At 45.0% G+C, this 17,580-nt stretch overlaps 1 protein-coding gene across 1 annotated transcript; it reads left to right on the top strand.

The window, feature by feature from the left end:
• Positions 1-3,509: 3,509 nt before the first annotated feature.
• Positions 3,510-17,580, top strand: LOC142218343 (cytochrome P450 4B1-like). Its single transcript, XM_075286997.1, has 12 exons — positions 3,510-3,695; positions 4,633-4,777; positions 5,014-5,058; positions 5,166-5,293; positions 7,318-7,446; positions 8,697-8,844; positions 11,047-11,153; positions 11,385-11,575; positions 11,696-11,829; positions 12,194-12,258; positions 15,649-15,731; positions 17,370-17,580. The coding sequence occupies exons 1-12, from the start codon at positions 3,510-3,512 to the stop codon at positions 17,557-17,559; spliced, it is 1,551 nt and encodes a 516-aa protein (XP_075143098.1). The 3' UTR covers positions 17,560-17,580.

Below are 17,580 nucleotides of genomic sequence, written 5' to 3'. Positions count from 1 at the left end.
AGAGACATCAAAAAAAGGATATTAGTGTATATCAAGGTTGACCTAACGCTGAATGATGATACGGTAATTCCTACACATATACTGAGGGAAGCGAGCCTTATTCAGGGGGTCTTTGAGGGTCGCTTTGCTAGATTGGTACGAGAGGAGGAGAGGAGAGAAGTACGGCTGGTACTGCAGAGTCTTCATTACCCTTTGGCTGGTCTCTTAAAGTCTAAGATATTGTCTATTGAACTGTATGCTGTAACCCATCTTGCAAGGCTGCTGGTGAATCTGTTGGCGCTGTTGAATAAAAAAGTTATTTGGTTTACCCCTTCAATCCCGGACTCCTGAGGTAGAACTGCAGGACCCACACACGGCTGCACGGCCCTGGGGAAGGTTCGGAGTGTGTGAGTACTGTACCAGGCCTATAATAATAATAATAATAAATTTTATTTATATAGCGCCAACATATTCCGCAGCGCTGTACAATTTGTAGGGTTCAAATACAGACAGAAAGATACATTATAAAGAAAGTAATTTCACACAATGGGACTGAGGGCCCTGCTCGCAAGAGCTTACAATCTATGAGGTAGAGGGGGTGATACAAGAGGTAGCAAGGGCGGTATTGCTTATGCAGAGGTCAGACACTTTTGTAATAGAGGTGACTGTCATTACACAAACATAAAACTTTATGAGCCGTCAACAGTTGTGTCCCTTAACATGTGGATGGAGCTTGGACCTATAAAGTTATCCTGAGATGACATCATATCATGTGGGGAAATGTGGGAGCGGGGACAGAGGAGGTTTAAGGGTTTACGTTAGAAATTATGATCGGCTTGTCTGATAAGATGTGTCTTTAGTTTGCGTTTGAAGCTGTAGAAATTGGGAGTTTATCTGATTGTCCGGGGTAGAGCATTCCAGAGAAGTGGTGCAACTCGGGAGAAGTCTTGTATACGAGCGTGAGAGGTTCTGATAATAGAGGATGTAAGTGTTAGGTCATTGAGTGAGCGGAGAGCACGGGTTGGGCGGTAGACAGAGATGAGGGAGGAGATGTATGGAGGTGCAGCATTATGGAGAGCCTTGTGGATGAGAGTGATAACTTTATATTTTATTCTATAATGAATAGGCAGCCAATGTAGTGACTGGCTCAGACCGGAGGCATCGCTGTAGCGTCTAGCCTGATAGATGAGCCTGGCCGCTGCATTCAGAATAGATTGTAGAGGGGAGAGTTTAGTGAGGGGAAGACCGATTAGTAAGGAGTTACAGTAGTCAAGGCGAGAATGAATCAGAGAGACAATAAGTGTCTTTAGTGTATCTCTGGTAAGGAAAGGGCGTATTCTGGAGATGTTTTTGAGGTGGAGGTGACATGAACGTGCGAGTGATTCAACATGAGGGGTGAAGGAAAGGTCTGCGTCAAACATGACCCAAAGGCAGCGGGCATGCTGCCTAGGAGTTATAGTAAGGCCTGAGACTGCAATGGATATATCAGGGACAGATCTATTAGATGGTGGAAACAGTAGTAGTTCAGTCTTGGAGAGATTTAGTTTCAGATAGAGTGAGGACATGATATTAGAGACAGCAGAGAGACAGTCACTGGTGTTCTGTATGAGTGCAGGGGTGATGTCATGGGAAGATGTGTATAATTGGGTGTGATCAGCATAAAGATGGTACCTGAAGCCAAATCTGATGATGGTTTGTCCAGTGGGGGCTGCGTAGAGAGAAAAGAGCAGGGGACCTAGGACCAAGCCCTGAGGAACCCCAACAGCAAGGGAAAGAGGGGAAGATACAGAGCCCACAAATGATACACTGAAAGTGCGGCCTGAGAGATAAGAGGAGAACCAGGAGAGCGCAGTGTCATTGAGGCCGACTGAGCGGAGCATAGTGAGGAGGAGATGATGGTCAACAGTGTCAAAAGCTGCAGAGAGGTCCAGAAGAATAAGAAGAGAGAAGTCACCATTGGATTTAGCCATTAGGAGATCATTGGAGACTTTTGTGAGAGCCGTTTCAGTAGAGTGTAGAGCGCGGAAACCAGATTGTAAGGGGTCAAGCAGAGAGTTAGCAGAGAGATAGCGGATTAAACGAGAATAGACCAGGCGTTCCAAGAATTTATAGATGAAGGGGAGGTTAGAGACAGGTCGATAGTTAGCAGCACAGGATGGGTCCAGGGAGGGTTTTTTCAATAGCGGAGTGATAACAGCATGCTTGAAGGAGGATGGGAAGATTCCAGAAGAGAGAGAAAGGTTAAATATTTTAGTAAAGTAAGTAGTGACAGCAGGCGACAGAGATTGGAGAAGGTGTGAGGGGAAGGGGTCACTGCTGCAGGTTGTAGGGCGAGATGAAGAAAGTAGTTGGGAGACTTCCTCTTCTGTAACAGGTTCAAAAGATGAGAAAAGACAGTCTGAAGTGCGGTTGGTGAGGGGATCATAGCTATGGTAGGTGGTGGGATCAATGCCACCTGGGGCTTGGGCAGTAATTTCCTGACGGATCTTATCAATTTTATCATGAAAATACGTGGCCAGGTCATCGGCACTAAGGTCTGTGAATGGCGTCTGCACCTTGGATGTAAGTAGTGAAAAGTTTCAAAAAGCCTTTTAGGGTTGCCGGAGAGAGAAGAGATGAGGGCGGTGAAATAGTCTTGTTTGGCGAGGTAAAGGGCAGAACTATATGTTTTAAGCATAAATTTGAAGTGGAGGAAATCTGCAGGTGAACGTGATTTTCTCCAGAGACGTTCAGCACACCTAGAGCACCTAGCAGGTGACACAGCCTGTGTCATTTTGATATGCACTCTCTGACCCCTCCACCAGGGTGCTGCACACGTCATTTTCATATTTCTATGGCGCTCTAGAAAATCATACATTTTATATAGATTCAATATTATTATTATTATTATTATTATTATTATTATTATTGTTTATTTATATAGCACCATTAATTCCATGGTGCTTTACATTTGGGGGTTACATACAATACACAAAATATACAGGTACATATCATACTAACAGTGATCGGCTGGCACAGTGGGGTAGAGGGCCCTGCCCGCGAGGGTTTACAATCTATGAGAATAAACGCTAAGTTTTACATAGTAGTACACATGTATGGGACACGTAGTCATCATTGCCTATAGGCACAGTCATGTTTGATAATAACATGTAGATCTGAATTAGTAATACCATACAATACAAAAATGAAACAGCCATACAGTGCTCAAAGTAATACTCCAATACAGCAAGCTCATGGCACTGTCTCTAAGTAAGAAATCCATGGATATGTTCAAATAAAACTGCCAAACAGTTTGGGGTCTTATGATATTATCTGAGCAATATATAAAGTTTATATTCTAGAAAATAATTTGCTGATAGTGCACATCCAGCTTGACTATTTAGGTAATGTGTCCTTCCCTCCCCCTGACATGTCCTCCTCCTCCTCCTCTGTGTGCTATGAACCTGTCTAACCTGTGCAGGCTCTTCCTCTGTTTACTTGCAGCCTGACATTCCAGCCAGATGTAGCAGAGCTCAGGCTGCGTCCCGGTCATGTCTGCACCTGTATTCTTTGGCCTGCTCCCTCTCAGTGATCTGTGGTCCTGGGCTCTCGGGCTCTGCCTCCTCTATGTGCTGGTAAAAGTCTCTGAGCTCTATGTGAAGTGGAGGAAACTGGAGAAAACTTTTGGCCCATTTGAAGGTCCTAAACGTCATTGGCTGTATGGCAATGCCCACGAGGTAAGCGATACCATCTATATGGCGTCTGCATTGTGGTAAATTCCAGGGTAGGTTTGCTTTCCGCTTAGGACATTGCATAGCGATTCTGTAAAATACGGTAAATCCATTCATATGCAAATTTACAGTCCAATCCGGCAAGGAGGGACGTTGTACAGAAAATAGATCTCTGGAGACTTTCCAGTGGGCTAAGGGATGCTCCGACTCATATGTTTATTACTTAATAGTGCTCTTCAGGGGAGGCTTTACTCACCTCTCCCCGAGCCTCAGTTTCTAGTGGTGGCAGCTTCTGTCCTCTAAATATGGGTCTGAACACCCCTTTAATGTGCCCTAGGAGGGTGCCAAATAAATAACGTTGTCTTTGGCTCCACACCAGAGAGACTATTCAACCAAACTATAAACTTATTTGCCAGCGTAGAGGGCTTCCATAGACATCTATGCTATATGTATTAGCCCGAAAAATGTATTTCTTGACTGTGACGACTATGTCTTGACCTTCTACCTGGCTTTCATGGTTTATTACATGTCACACTATCTATTATCTATAGCATTGCGTGATATCTCCATTAGTTGTGCAGGTAAATGTGATCTATGGCTCCCTGTTATCTCAGTTCGGAGAGAGGCAAAGGCCCCATTTAGGTGGGCCGGTTATGGGGAGCAAGCTTTTGTAGGAACGCTCTGTGTCCATAATGGGCCATGTGAATGTAGCCACCCATACACATGCACGCTCAGCTTATCCAAGCATGCATGTGTTCTTAGGACACTGCTGATCATATCTGATGGGAGTCTGTTAAGACAATGAATCGGGCATGATAACGTTAAACATGTCCAATGGGAAAGTTTAGCACCGGTCTTGCTCTTGGGCACCTTTGGTCCACATAGATCATTGCTGTGAATGTCTCACTACTGAGGACCTGTCTGTCTTGATTTACCCCCGCAGTTCCTTAAAGAAGGCAATGATCCACAGATTATGGTCCGTTATGCCGAACAATATCCATACGCCTATCCAATATGGCTGGGAAACTTATTTGCTGGGTTAGCGGTATGTCACCCCGATTATGCAAAGGCCGTCCTGTCCAGACAAGGTAGGGCTTCCTATGGCTGACCATTAACTGGCCATCTTTCCGTCTCACGATGACTTGATGTGAATGGGATGATCTGCAGTGTTGTAAACTACTTCATTGTACTGATCGGTGGGGGCCATCGAGGTTGGACCGCCACTGATCAGTCATTGATTAACCAACAACATTGTAACATTGTATATATATATATATTTTTTTAATTATTTATTTATTTTTTTATTTTTATTTTTTTTTTACAGATCCAAAGGATGACTTTGCCTATTACTTTCTAACTCCGTGGATCGGTATGTGATTTAGTACAAATACAATGGATGTGCCTGAGGTTTCAAGTCTATGGGCAGTGTCAGACACTCCTGAAGATTAAAGTAATATAAAAATTTGTGTCCCTTAGGGAAGGGTTTGCTGGTGTTGTCAGGACAGAAGTGGTTTCAGCACCGCCGGCTGCTCACCCCGGGTTTCCATTACGATATCCTGAAGCCGTATGTCAGACTGATGTCCGACTGTGTCACCGTCATGCTGGTAAGTAGAAATGGGCGAACCACTTATTCAGATAGAACCGGAAGTGAAATGATTATACTATGGGGTCTCTTCAGACCCCGAATATAATAGGTGGAGGCCTATAGGGAATAGGGAAGGTGATAAAAATGAAAAAAGATTTATAATCACCTTCCGTTACCTCTCTTGGGCCTCCTTGTGGCCTCTGGTGCTCTGTCTTTGCCTCCTCGGTGACGTCTAGCACTCCCTTGTGTCGTCATGCGAATAGGGTCACCGGTGAAGCCTGTGATTGGGACTGAGCGGTGACATGGTGCACCGGAAGTCATGACGTCATAAGAGAACACCAGACATCACACATGTTTTTCCACCTCCCCTGGATCTCCAGCTATTATACTCCGGGGTTTGAAGTAGAGTATAATAATTTGGCCATTTTAGTTTGTTCAAGAGGAATCCCAGATTGTTAGGATTTGTTAATAACCAAACAATGTAAAATATTTGGGTCGAGTCCAGTTCAATGCGAACCGATTCGCCCATCTCTACTGGTAACTATGTTAATATACAGTCCATTGAATGCAGAATATAATATCCTTTTTTATGCAGATTGTGAGCCCCATATAGGGATCACAATGTACATTTTCCCCCTATAAGTATGTCTTTGTAGAATGGGAGGAAATCCACGCAAACACAGGGAGAACATACAAATTCCTTGCAGATGTTGTTCCTGGCAGGATTTGAACCCAGCGCTGCACCGTGTTGCCCCTAATGCAGAATATAATATCCATCATGTATGTAATATATATACTCGAGTATAAGCCGAGTTTTTCAGCACAGTTTTTGTGCGGAAAAAAGTCTGCCTCGGCTTATACTCGGGTCATTGCGGTAATTCAGCAATATCATAGTTACAGACCCCACATCCGGACCCAGCATACAGACACTGGGGCAGGTGCCGGACGGCAGCATCGCCACGCTCATAGCAGGAGTGTAGCGATGCTGCTCATTTCAAACTGCAGAAGTACTTACGTTACTTCTGCTAGCAGGCCCGGAATACAGACACCCCCCCCCCACTCCATCACATGCTGGGTGACGTGGCCATGTAAGCTCAGACCCGCACCCGGCGTGTATCTGCATTCCGGGCCTGCTAGCAGAAATACCATAAGTACTTCTGTAGTTTGAAACTGACAGCATCGCTACACTCCTGCTATGAGCGTGGCGATGCTGCGGCCCGGCACCTGCCCCTGTGTCTGTATGCTGGGTCCAGATGCCGGGTCTGTAACTATAATGGCACCGCTCTGCTTCAGAGCAGTCACCATACCAACTGGCACCTCGGACTGGCACCACTGTCGGAGCTCCCTGCAATCATACCTGCAATCAGAGATTGCAGGCATGGGGAGCATGGGGAGCTCTGACATCTCTGCTGTAAGTGTTACAGCGGAGATGCTCTACGATGTCCCGGTACGAGGGGTCCGGGTAGGTGCTGCCATGCTGCTGGAGGGAGGAGGGAGCGGGTGCGACCGCTCTCTCAAGTGCGATCTTTTAGATAGGAACTGCAGCCAGCCGCCGGCAGAAGCGATTCTGCCGGGGATTCGCCTCAGCGCTCCTGTAAAGTCTGGCCGGCTGCAGTTCTCCTTCAGGTCCGGCCAGCTGGTGATTCCCCTCAGCTCTATGCAGCCTGCAAAAGTAATGACAATCCAGGCTAAGTATAGGGTATCTGCAGTGCTCATTTTCCGTTGTGAACGGGTTAATAGCAGCACTGCAGATCCCCTATAGTCAGCCAGGCTGAATTCCAAGTGGGGGAAAAAAAAACAGTCCTCAAGCTCAGGGAAGGGGCAGACAGACAACCAAAACACCCCCTCCCCTTCCCCAGCAACTACTGCACCCAAAACTCTGACCATTTTAATTTTTGAAATTTTCCAGTAGCTGCTGCATTTCCCTCACTCGGCTTATACTCGAGTCAAGTTTTCCCAGTTTTTTGTAGTAAAATTAGGGGCCTTGGCTTATATTCGGGTCGGCTTATACTCGAGTATATATGGTAGTTTATCTCTGTTTAGGACAAATGGGAACGTCTTGTTCCAGACCAGAACCCTGTGGAGCTTTTCCATCATGTCAGCCTCATGACTCTGGACTCCATCATGAAATGCGCCTTCAGCTGCCACAGCAACTGCCAGCTGGACAGGTTTGTGAAATAAAAACTCATTCTACAGAAGTGTAACTGGGCAATCCTTCACCCGGGGCCAATATATAGGTTGGCGGGGAACCAGCGAGTTGTTGGTGTGGAGCGGAAGGGAATTAGAGTAGTAAGGATACCTACTTTTGTTTTATTTCTTTTCTCTGTTACGCAGATTTTAGGGCTAAGGCCTCATTCACATGGAGCTAGTGACCGCGTATTTTGGTCCTGATTCTGATGCGGGAAGCCGCGTCCGAATAGGACCAAAATATGCCTGCCGCAACCGTTACGGCTTCCGACAGTTGCAACTTCCTGCTATGGAATAGGCCCAATGAATTGGCCTAGTCTGGAAGATGCTGCCACGAGGCGGACGCTGGGACTGAATCAGCCGCGGAATACGTCTAAAGAAAGGGCAGCTCGCTTCTTTTTTTCTGTGAGCCGGAATATACCGCTCACGGAAAAAAGGAAGCTAGCAGTCTACATAGACGGGGCGGATTCTGAGGTGGATTCGGCATCAGTATCACCCCCTCTTGCCCCATGTGAATGAGCCCTAAGGCCCCACATAGAGGAAACGCAGTGTTTTTTGTTGCAGATGTTTTTTGTTGCATTTATCAGATGGAACAAGTCTAAGACATTCCTTTATACAGTATTTCCCATTCCTTTTCAAGCTACACCTGATTTTGGCTCAAAAAAACAGCAATATCTGCAACAAAAGGAATGGTTGGTATATAAGAAGCTCTAATACTTCTCTCTTCTGCTCTGTCCACTCCTGGATTTGGCTCAAAAAAACGCAACAAAATCTGCAACAATAAAAGCTGCGTTTCTGCAACATGGGGCCTAAGCTTAAAGGGGTTATTCAGGGACTTCATCTTACTTGGTCTGGGCACTTGTTGAACCTGGGGCAGGGGCTTGCTGGCTAAAACCATCCCCCATGGCACAAGGGGTGTGCAAACAGGAGAGGAGAGTGATCTGTGGGATGGGGCTGGTTCCAATCACCTGACCCCAAGTCGGAACTAGCATTGAATCCCCTGTTCCAGCTTCAATAAATGCCTGGACCTGATATGATGAATGAAAGTCCCTGGATAACCCCTTTAAGGGTCAGGAAAGCACATTTAAGGCTAAGGCCCCACGTTGCGGAAACACACGAGCATAATACATTATAGAAAAGTCTTCTGGATCTTGGACGTCCACAGCTCCTTCAATATATCAGATCACCCTAAAAATACGACCTTTATAATTTTTTGATCTCCCCCCCATAGTGAGAGCACTTACATCAAAGCTGTATACGAGCTGTCCCATCTTCTGGACCTCAGATTCTACTTTCTTCCATATCATAATGATGTGATATTTCACCTGAGTCCTCATGGATATCGCTTCCGCAAAGCCTTGAAGATAGCGCACGAGCACACCGGTGAGTCTACACTCTATCCGCTAGTTGTGGGATAATTCGCCAAGGGCATTCTGTAACTCTCCAAATGTGGCAAAACTTCAATGTCCAGCATGTCTTAAAAGCAGCAATAAAACATGGCTTAATAAGAAAATGACATAGTACCTTAAAGGAGTTGTCCTGGTACATCATCGCTGACCCAAGGCTGGAGTGCCGCTATACCACGTCTGCAGTCGCCATGTGGTAGGACCATTAATGGGGTTGTCCTAGTGGCATAACTACCGGGGTAGCTGCAGTAGCGGCTGCCATAGGGCCCGGGACATTATGGACCCAGCGACAGCTGTTACCGCTGTGTTTGTTTTTTCTTAATAGTTAGTTACTCCAGCCGGTAACGGGCCCTATTTACTTACTGAACCTGGCAGGGGCCGGGATTGGTAAGTGACGCCGCAGGCCCCACAAACACTATTATTATACTTGGGGGTCTTTTCAGACCCCCAAGTATAATGATCAGAGGCCCAGGAGAGGTAATTGAACATAAAAAACAGTGTTACTTACCTCTCCGGGCTCCTGAAAGGCTTCGGGCCTACTTCTGTAACGTCCCTGACGTCACATGACGGGGGCATGCATCCTAGGTCATGTGACATTCCAGACGTCATTGAAGATGGCCGACACCACTGAGGAGTGCAGTGGATCCGGGGATAGGTAAGAGTGTTTTTTATGTTGGTATCCCCCTCCATCTCTGATTATTATACTCGGGGGTCTGAAAAGACCAAAGAGCATAATAATTGTTCATGGGTGTTCACAGTGGGGCAATAATACTGTGTGCAGGGGTCACTATGGGGCATAATACTATGTGCAGGGGCTACTATGGGACATAATACTGTGTGCAGGGGCTACTATGGGACATAATACTGTGTGCAGGGGCCACTATGGGGTATAATACTGTGTGCAGGGGCCACTATGGGGAATAATACTGTGTGCAGGGGCCAGTATGGGGAATAATACTGTGTGCAGGGGCCACTATGGGGCATAATACTATGTGCAGGGGCTACTATGGGACATAATACTGTGTGCAGGGGCCACTATGGGGAATAATACTGTGTGCAGGGGCCACTATGGGGCATAATACTGTGTGCAGGGGCCACTATGGGGCATAATACTATGTGCATAGGCTACTATGGGACATAATACTGTGTGCAGGGGCCACTAAGGGACATAATACTGTGTGCAGGGGCCACTATGGGGAATAATACTGTGTGCAGGGGCCACTATGGGGAATAATACTGTGTGCAGGGGCCACTATGGGGCATAATACTGTGTGCAGGGGCCACTATGGGGCATAATACTGTGTGCAGGGGCCACTATGGGACATAATACTGTGTGCAGGGGCCACTATGGGGCATAATACTGTGTGCAGGGGCCACTATGGGACATAATACTGTGTGCAGGGGCCACTATGGGGAATAATACTATGTGCAGGGGCCACTATGGGGCATAATACTGTGTGCAGGGGCCACTATGGGACATAATACTGTGTGCAGGGGCCACTATGGGGAATAATACTGTGTGCAGGGGCCACTATGGGGAATAATACTGTGTGCAGGGGCCACTATGGGGGATAATACTGTGTGCAGGGGCCACTATGGAGGATAATACTGTGTGCAGGGGCCACTATGGGGCATAATACTGTGTGCAGGGGCCACTATGGGGGATAATACTGTGTGCAGGGGCCACTATGGGGTATAATACTGTGTGCAGGGGACATTATGGGACATAATACTGTGTGCTGGGGCCACTATGGGACATAATACTGTGTGCAGGGGCCACTATGGGACATAATACTGTGTGCAGGGGCCACTATGGGGGATAATACTGTGTGCAGGGGCCACTATGGGGCATAGTACTTTGTGCAGGAATGCGGGGGGGGGGGGGGGGGTGGAGTCTGTCAAAGTCTTCAGCGTTGGTCAAGGAGGGGGAGGGGGCATGGCAAAAGTTTGCGTTGGGGTCCCGCCATTCCTAGTTATGCCACTGGGTTGTCCAGTTACAGACACTCTCCTGAGAACAAAAGGGACTGATCTGTTGAAATTGAATTGCTTGCTCCTTCTCTTCCCAGCCATCTTCTATCAGAGGCGAGTAGATGGCCACACATACATAGATGGTTGGCTGGTTCTGTGTATATGGGCAGCTTGTATGAGACATTCATTTCCAAATATTGTTCATGTTTAGATAAAGTAATAAAAGAGAGGAAAGAATCTCTCAAAGAAGATACAGAATTGGAGAAGATCCAGAAGAAGAGGCACCTGGACTTCCTAGATATTCTCCTCTGTGCTAAGGTAGGGGATGGTAAGAACTGCAATACAACACGTTTCCATATACACTATTAGGGCAGCTTAGAGGGTGTCCTTTACTGGAGAACCCATTATATCAGACAGATAGAATAAGAGCAGGTCCCATTATGGCGGACTCAGTCTGGCTATTTATCATACGATCTCCCATGTGTGTGTATGAAATAACCATCCGACCTGTTCACGGTACGATGTAACACGTAATGTTATTAATGATAGGATGAAAATGGTCAAGGTCTATGTGATGAAGACCTGCGGGCAGAGGTGGACACCTTCATGTTTGAGGGACACGACACAACGGCGAGCGGCATCTCCTGGATATTATACTGCTTGGCCAAATACCCTGAGCACCAAGAGAAATGCCGGGAGGAGATCAGAGAGGTCCTGGGGCAAAGGACGACGGTGGAGTGGTGAGAACCTCTTGTGTCCAGTATACTTCTATAGCACATTTACCCTTGCCGAAGAAGTTGAATGGAAATAGACAAATGCTGCGATCATTTTATATAATCTTTTTTCATTGTGTTTAACAGGGAAGACCTGAGCAAGTTGCCATACACGACCATGTGTATTAAGGAGGGCATGCGCCTGTACCCACCTGTACCAGAAGTGGCCCGAGAACTTAAGGAACCAATCACATTCTTTGATGGGCGAAGCTTACCCAAAGGTCAGATAGCTAAATTTTCAAGACCATCTCTATCTATCTATCTATCTATCTATCTATCTATCTATCTATCTATCTATCTATCTATCTATCTGCGATGCTTTGGGAGCTATCCATCTATCTATCCATCCATCCATCCATTACATCTATTTATCTCCTATCTATAAATCTATCTATCTATCTATCTATCTATCTATCTATCTATCTATCTATCTATCTATCTATCTATCTGTCTGTCTGTCTGTCTGTCTGTCTGTCTGTCTGTCTGTCTGTCTGTCTGTCTGTCTATGTATCTATCTATGTGCTGTGATACAATTATATACAGTATATTGTATATATAAACAAATATTGTTTTTTCCGGTTACAGGTACCAATGTCCTCATCTGTATTTACGCTATAAACAGGTGCTCCAGTATCTGGGATGATCCAGAGGTAATAGAAGAGAAAAATATTCTGTCTAAAGTCCATAAACTCACAGATATTTCCCCATTCTGTTCATACAGTTGCAAAATTTCTTCTCTGTAGAACAGGACTTTGTACTCCTAAGTAACCAGGATCTAAGATATCACTGGCATTCTCACTATAATAGGAGAGGAGCGCTATATGCTCTACGTGGCGTTATGTTAGTTAGTGTTTGGACAAGCTTTCAATATATAATTCACCATAGCTTTCCAGGGATAATGTGTATGATTTGTTTATTTATATAGCATCATTAATTGGATGGTGCTGTACATTGTTATATTAATTCCATGATGCTGGATATTATTATATGAATCCCATGGTGCTGCACATTATTATATTACTTCCATGGTGCTGTACATTATTATATTAATTCCATGGAGCTGTACACTATTATATAATTCCATGGTGCTGCACATTATTATATTACTTCCATGGTGCTTTACATTATTATATTAATCCCATGGTGCTGTACATTATTATATTAATTCCATGGTTCTGTACATTATTATATAATTCCATGGTGCTCTTTACATTATTATATTACTTCCATGGTGCTGTACATTATTATACAATTCCATGGTGCTGCACATTATTATATTACTTCCATGGTGCTTTACATTATTATATTAATTCCATGGTGCTGCACATTATTATATTACTTCCATGGTGCTGTATATTATTATACAATTCCATGGTGCTGCACATTATTATATTAATTCCATGGTGCTGTACATTGTTATATTAATTCCATGTTGCTGTACATTATTATATAATTCCATGGTGCTGTACATTATTATATAATTCCATGGTGCTGTATAGAGATGAGCGAACACTAAAATGTTCGAGGTTCGAAATTCGATTCGAACAGCCGCTCACTGTTCGAGTGTTCGAATGGGTTTCGAACCCCATTATAGTCTATGGGGAACATAAACTCGTTAAGGGGGAAACCCAAATTCGTGTCTGGAGGGTCACCAAGTCCACTATGACACCCCAGGAAATGATACCAACACCCTGGAATGACACTGGGACAGCAGGGGAAGCATGTCTGGGGGCATAAAAGTCACTTTATTTCATGGAAATCCCTGTCAGTTTGCGATTTTCGCAAGCTAACTTTTCCCCATAGAAATGCATTGGCCAGTGCTGATTGGCCAGAGTACGGAACTCGACCAATCAGCGCTGGCTCTGCTGGAGGAGGCGGAGTCTAAGATAGCTCCACACCAGTCTCCATTCAGGTCCGACCTTAGACTCCGCCTCCTCCGGCAGAGCCAGCGCTGATTGGCCGAAGGCTGGCCAATGCATTCCTATGCGAATGCAGACTTAGCAGTGCTGAGTCAGTTTTGCTCAACTACACATCTGATGCACACTCGGCACTGCTACATCAGATGTAGCAATCTGATGTAGCAGAGCCGAGGGTGCACTAGAACCCCTGTGCAAACTCAGTTCACGCTAATAGAATGCATTGGCCAGCGCTGATTGGCCAATGCATTCTATTAGCCCGATGAAGTAGAGCTGAATGTGTGTGCTAAGCACACACATTCAGCACTGCTTCATCAAGCCAATACAATGCATTAGCCAGTGCTGATTGGCCAGAGTACGGAATTCGGCCAATCAGCGCTGGCTCTGCTGGAGGAGGCGGAGTCTAAGGTCGGACCTGAATGGAGACTGGTGTGGAGCGATCTTAGACTCCGCCTCCTCCAGCAGAGCCAGCGCTGATTGGTCGAGTTCCGTACTCTGGCCAATCAGCGCTGGCCAATGCATTCTATTAGCCCGATGAAGTAGAGCTGAATGTGTGTGCTTAGCACACACATTCAGCTCTACTTCATCAGGCTAATAGAATACATTGGCCAATCAGCGCTGGCCAATGCATTCTATTAGCTTGATGAAGCAGAGTGTGCACAAGGGTTCAAGCGCACCCTCGGCTCTGATGTAGCAGAGCTGAGGGTGCACAAGGGTTCAAGTGCACCCTCGGCTCTCCTACATCAGAGCCGAGGGTGCGCTTGAACCCTTGTGCAGCCTCGGCTCTGCTACATCAGAGCCGAGGGTGCGCTTGAACCCTTGTGCACACTCTGCTTCATCAAGCTAATAGAATGCATTGGCCAGCACTGATTGGCCAGAGTACGGAATTCGGCCAATCAGCGCTGGCCAATGCATCCCTATGGGAAAAAGTTTATCTCACAAAAATCACAATTACACACCCGATAGAGCCCCAAAAAGTTATTTTTAATAACATTCCCCCCTAAATAAAGGTTATCCCTAGCTATCCCTGCCTGTACAGCTATCCCTGTCTCATAGTCACAAAGTTCACATTCTCATATGACCCGGATTTGAAATCCACTATTCGTCTAAAATGGAGGTCACCTGATTTCGGCAGCCAATGACTTTTTCCAATTTTTTTCAATGCCCCCAGTGTCGTAGTTCCTGTCCCACCTCCCCTGCGCTGTTATTGGTGCAAAAAAGGCGCCAGGGAAGGTGGGAGGGGAATCGAATTTTGGCGCACTTTACCACGTGGTGTTCGATTCGATTCGAACATGGCGAACACCCTGATATCCGATCGAACATGTGTTCGATAGAACACTGTTCGCTCATCTCTAGTGCTGTACATTATTATATAATTCCATGGTGCTGTACATTATTATATAATTCCATGGTGCTGTACATTATTATACAATTCCATGGTGCTGTACATTATTATATTACTTCCATGATTCTGTACATTATTATATTAATTCCATGGTGCCGTACATTATTATATAATTCCATGGTGCTGTACATTATTATACAATTCCATGGTGCTGTACATTATTATATTAATTCCATGATTCTGTACATTATTATATTAATTCCATGGTGCTGTACATTATTATATTAATTCCATGGTGCTGTACATTATTATATTACTTCCATGATTCTGTACATTATTATATTAATTCCATGGTGCTGTACATTATTATATAATTCTATGGTGCTGTACATTATTATACAATTCCATGGTGCTGTACATTATTATATTAATTCCATGATTCTGTACATTATTATATTAATTCCATGGTGCTGTACATTATTATATTAATTCCATGGTGCTGTACATTATTATACAATTCCATGATTCTGTACATTATTATATTAATTCCATGATTCTGTACATTATTATATTAATTCCATGGTGCTTTACATACCTTACACCCCTAGCACAGTGGGGTATGATCTATAATTGAATTAAGAAAATTTCCCAATATGCATATTGTGTAGCGCCTGGTAGGTCTTTGGATGGTGCTCTGTGTTTGTAGTCTAGACATATTGTAAAGTCGTCATAAGCGTGTACTATGTGCTGTAGCATTACTTGTGTTTGTGTCTTTTCAGGTGTTTGATCCCCTGAGATTCTCTCCAGAAAATTCATCCAGCAGACATTCGCACGCCTTCTTGCCTTTCTCTGCAGGAGGAAGGTAATGCTAAAGGAAACTACTATATATATATATATATATATATATATATATATATATACACACACATACACTCATCGGCCACTTTATTAGGTACACCATGCTAGTAACGGGTTGGACCCCCTTTTGCCTTCAGAACTGCCTCAATTCTTCGTGGCATAGATTCAACAAGGTGCTGGAAGCATTCCTCAGAGATTTTGGTCCATATTGACATGATGGCATCACACAGTTGCCGCAGATTTGTCGGCTGCACATCCATGATGTGAATCTCCCGTTCCACCACATCCCAAAGTTGCTCTATTGGATTGAGATCTGGTGACTGTGGAGGCCATTGGAGTACAGTGAACTCATTGTCATGTTCAAGAAACCAGTCTGAGATGATTCCAGCTTTATGACATGGCATTGCATTATCCTGCTGAAAGTAGCCATCAGATGTTGGGTACATTGTGGTCATAAAGGGATGGACATGGTCAGCAACAATACTCAGGTAGGCTTTGGCGTTGCAGCGATGCTCAATTGGTACCAAGGGGCCCAAAGAGTGCCAAGAAAATATTCCCCACACCATGACACCACCACCACCAGCCTGAACCGTTACCGATACAAGGCAGGATGGATCCATGCTTTCATGTTGTTGACGCCAAATTCTGACCCTACCATCCGAATGTCGCAGCAGAAATCGAGACTCATCAGACCAGGCAACGTTTTTCCAATCTTCAATTGTCCAATTTCGATGAGCTTGTGCAAATTGTAGCCTCAGTTTCCTGTTCTTAGCTGAAAGGAGTGGCACCCGGTGTGGTCTTCTGCTGCTGTAGCCCATCTGCCTCAAAGTTCGACGTACTGTGCGGCGTTCAGAGATGCTCTTCTGGCTACCTTGGTTGTAACGGGTGGCTATTTGAGTCACTGTTGCCTTTCTATCAGCTCGAACCAGTCTGGCCATTCTCCTCTGACCTCTGGCATCAACAACGCATTTCCGCCCACAGAACTGCCGCTCACTAGATGTTTTTTCTTTTTCGGACCATTCTCTGTAAACCCTAGAGATGGTTGTGCGTGAAAATCCCAGTAGATCAGCAGTTTCTGAAATACTCAGACCAGCCCTTCTGGCACCAACAACCATGCCACGTTCTAAGGCACTCAAATCACCTTTCTTCCCCATACTGATGCTCGGTTTGAACTGCAGGAGATTGTCTTGACCATGTCTACATGCCTAAATGCACTGAGTTGCCGCCATGTGATTGGCTGATTAGAAATTAAGTGTTAACGAGCAGTTGGACAGGTGTACCTAATAAAGTGGTCGGTGAGTGTATATACTATACACCTGTATTGTTGTTCATGGGGACTTTGACAACTCTAACATAACACTAACATAAAAAAGATCTGGACTTTACGATCAGACTACATGGGATTTGTTTGGTGTCTTTTACCATGGAGACACATAGGTTTTTATTGGAGCTGTAGGAACAAAACGACTGGCACCAAAGTTCTCCGTGAATGATGTTGTCTTCATCTGGAGCTTTTATTGTGTAAGATCCTGGGGCCACCAGAGAATGCTTTGGTATTGTGATAGGCCTGTGTAACCCTAATTTCATGTATTATATATACAGTAGCTGTATATACCTTACGTCTGTATATTCTCATTCCCAGGAACTGCATTGGACAGAATTTTGCAATGAATGAAATGAAAGTTGCAGTTGCTCTGACATTACAGAGGTTTGAGCTACATCCGGACCCTCAGAGAGAACCCATACAACGATCCCAGTTAGTCTTACGCTCCGCGAATGGGATACACCTTAACCTAAAGAAGATAGATGGCGATAAGATGAAGAATATCTGATCTGATAAAGTTCTTGATATT

Source organism: Leptodactylus fuscus, chromosome 9, assembly GCF_031893055.1.
Source record: "Leptodactylus fuscus isolate aLepFus1 chromosome 9, aLepFus1.hap2, whole genome shotgun sequence".
Lineage (NCBI taxonomy): Eukaryota > Metazoa > Chordata > Amphibia > Anura > Leptodactylidae > Leptodactylus > Leptodactylus fuscus.
This window is presented reverse-complemented; position numbering and strand designations above follow the sequence as displayed.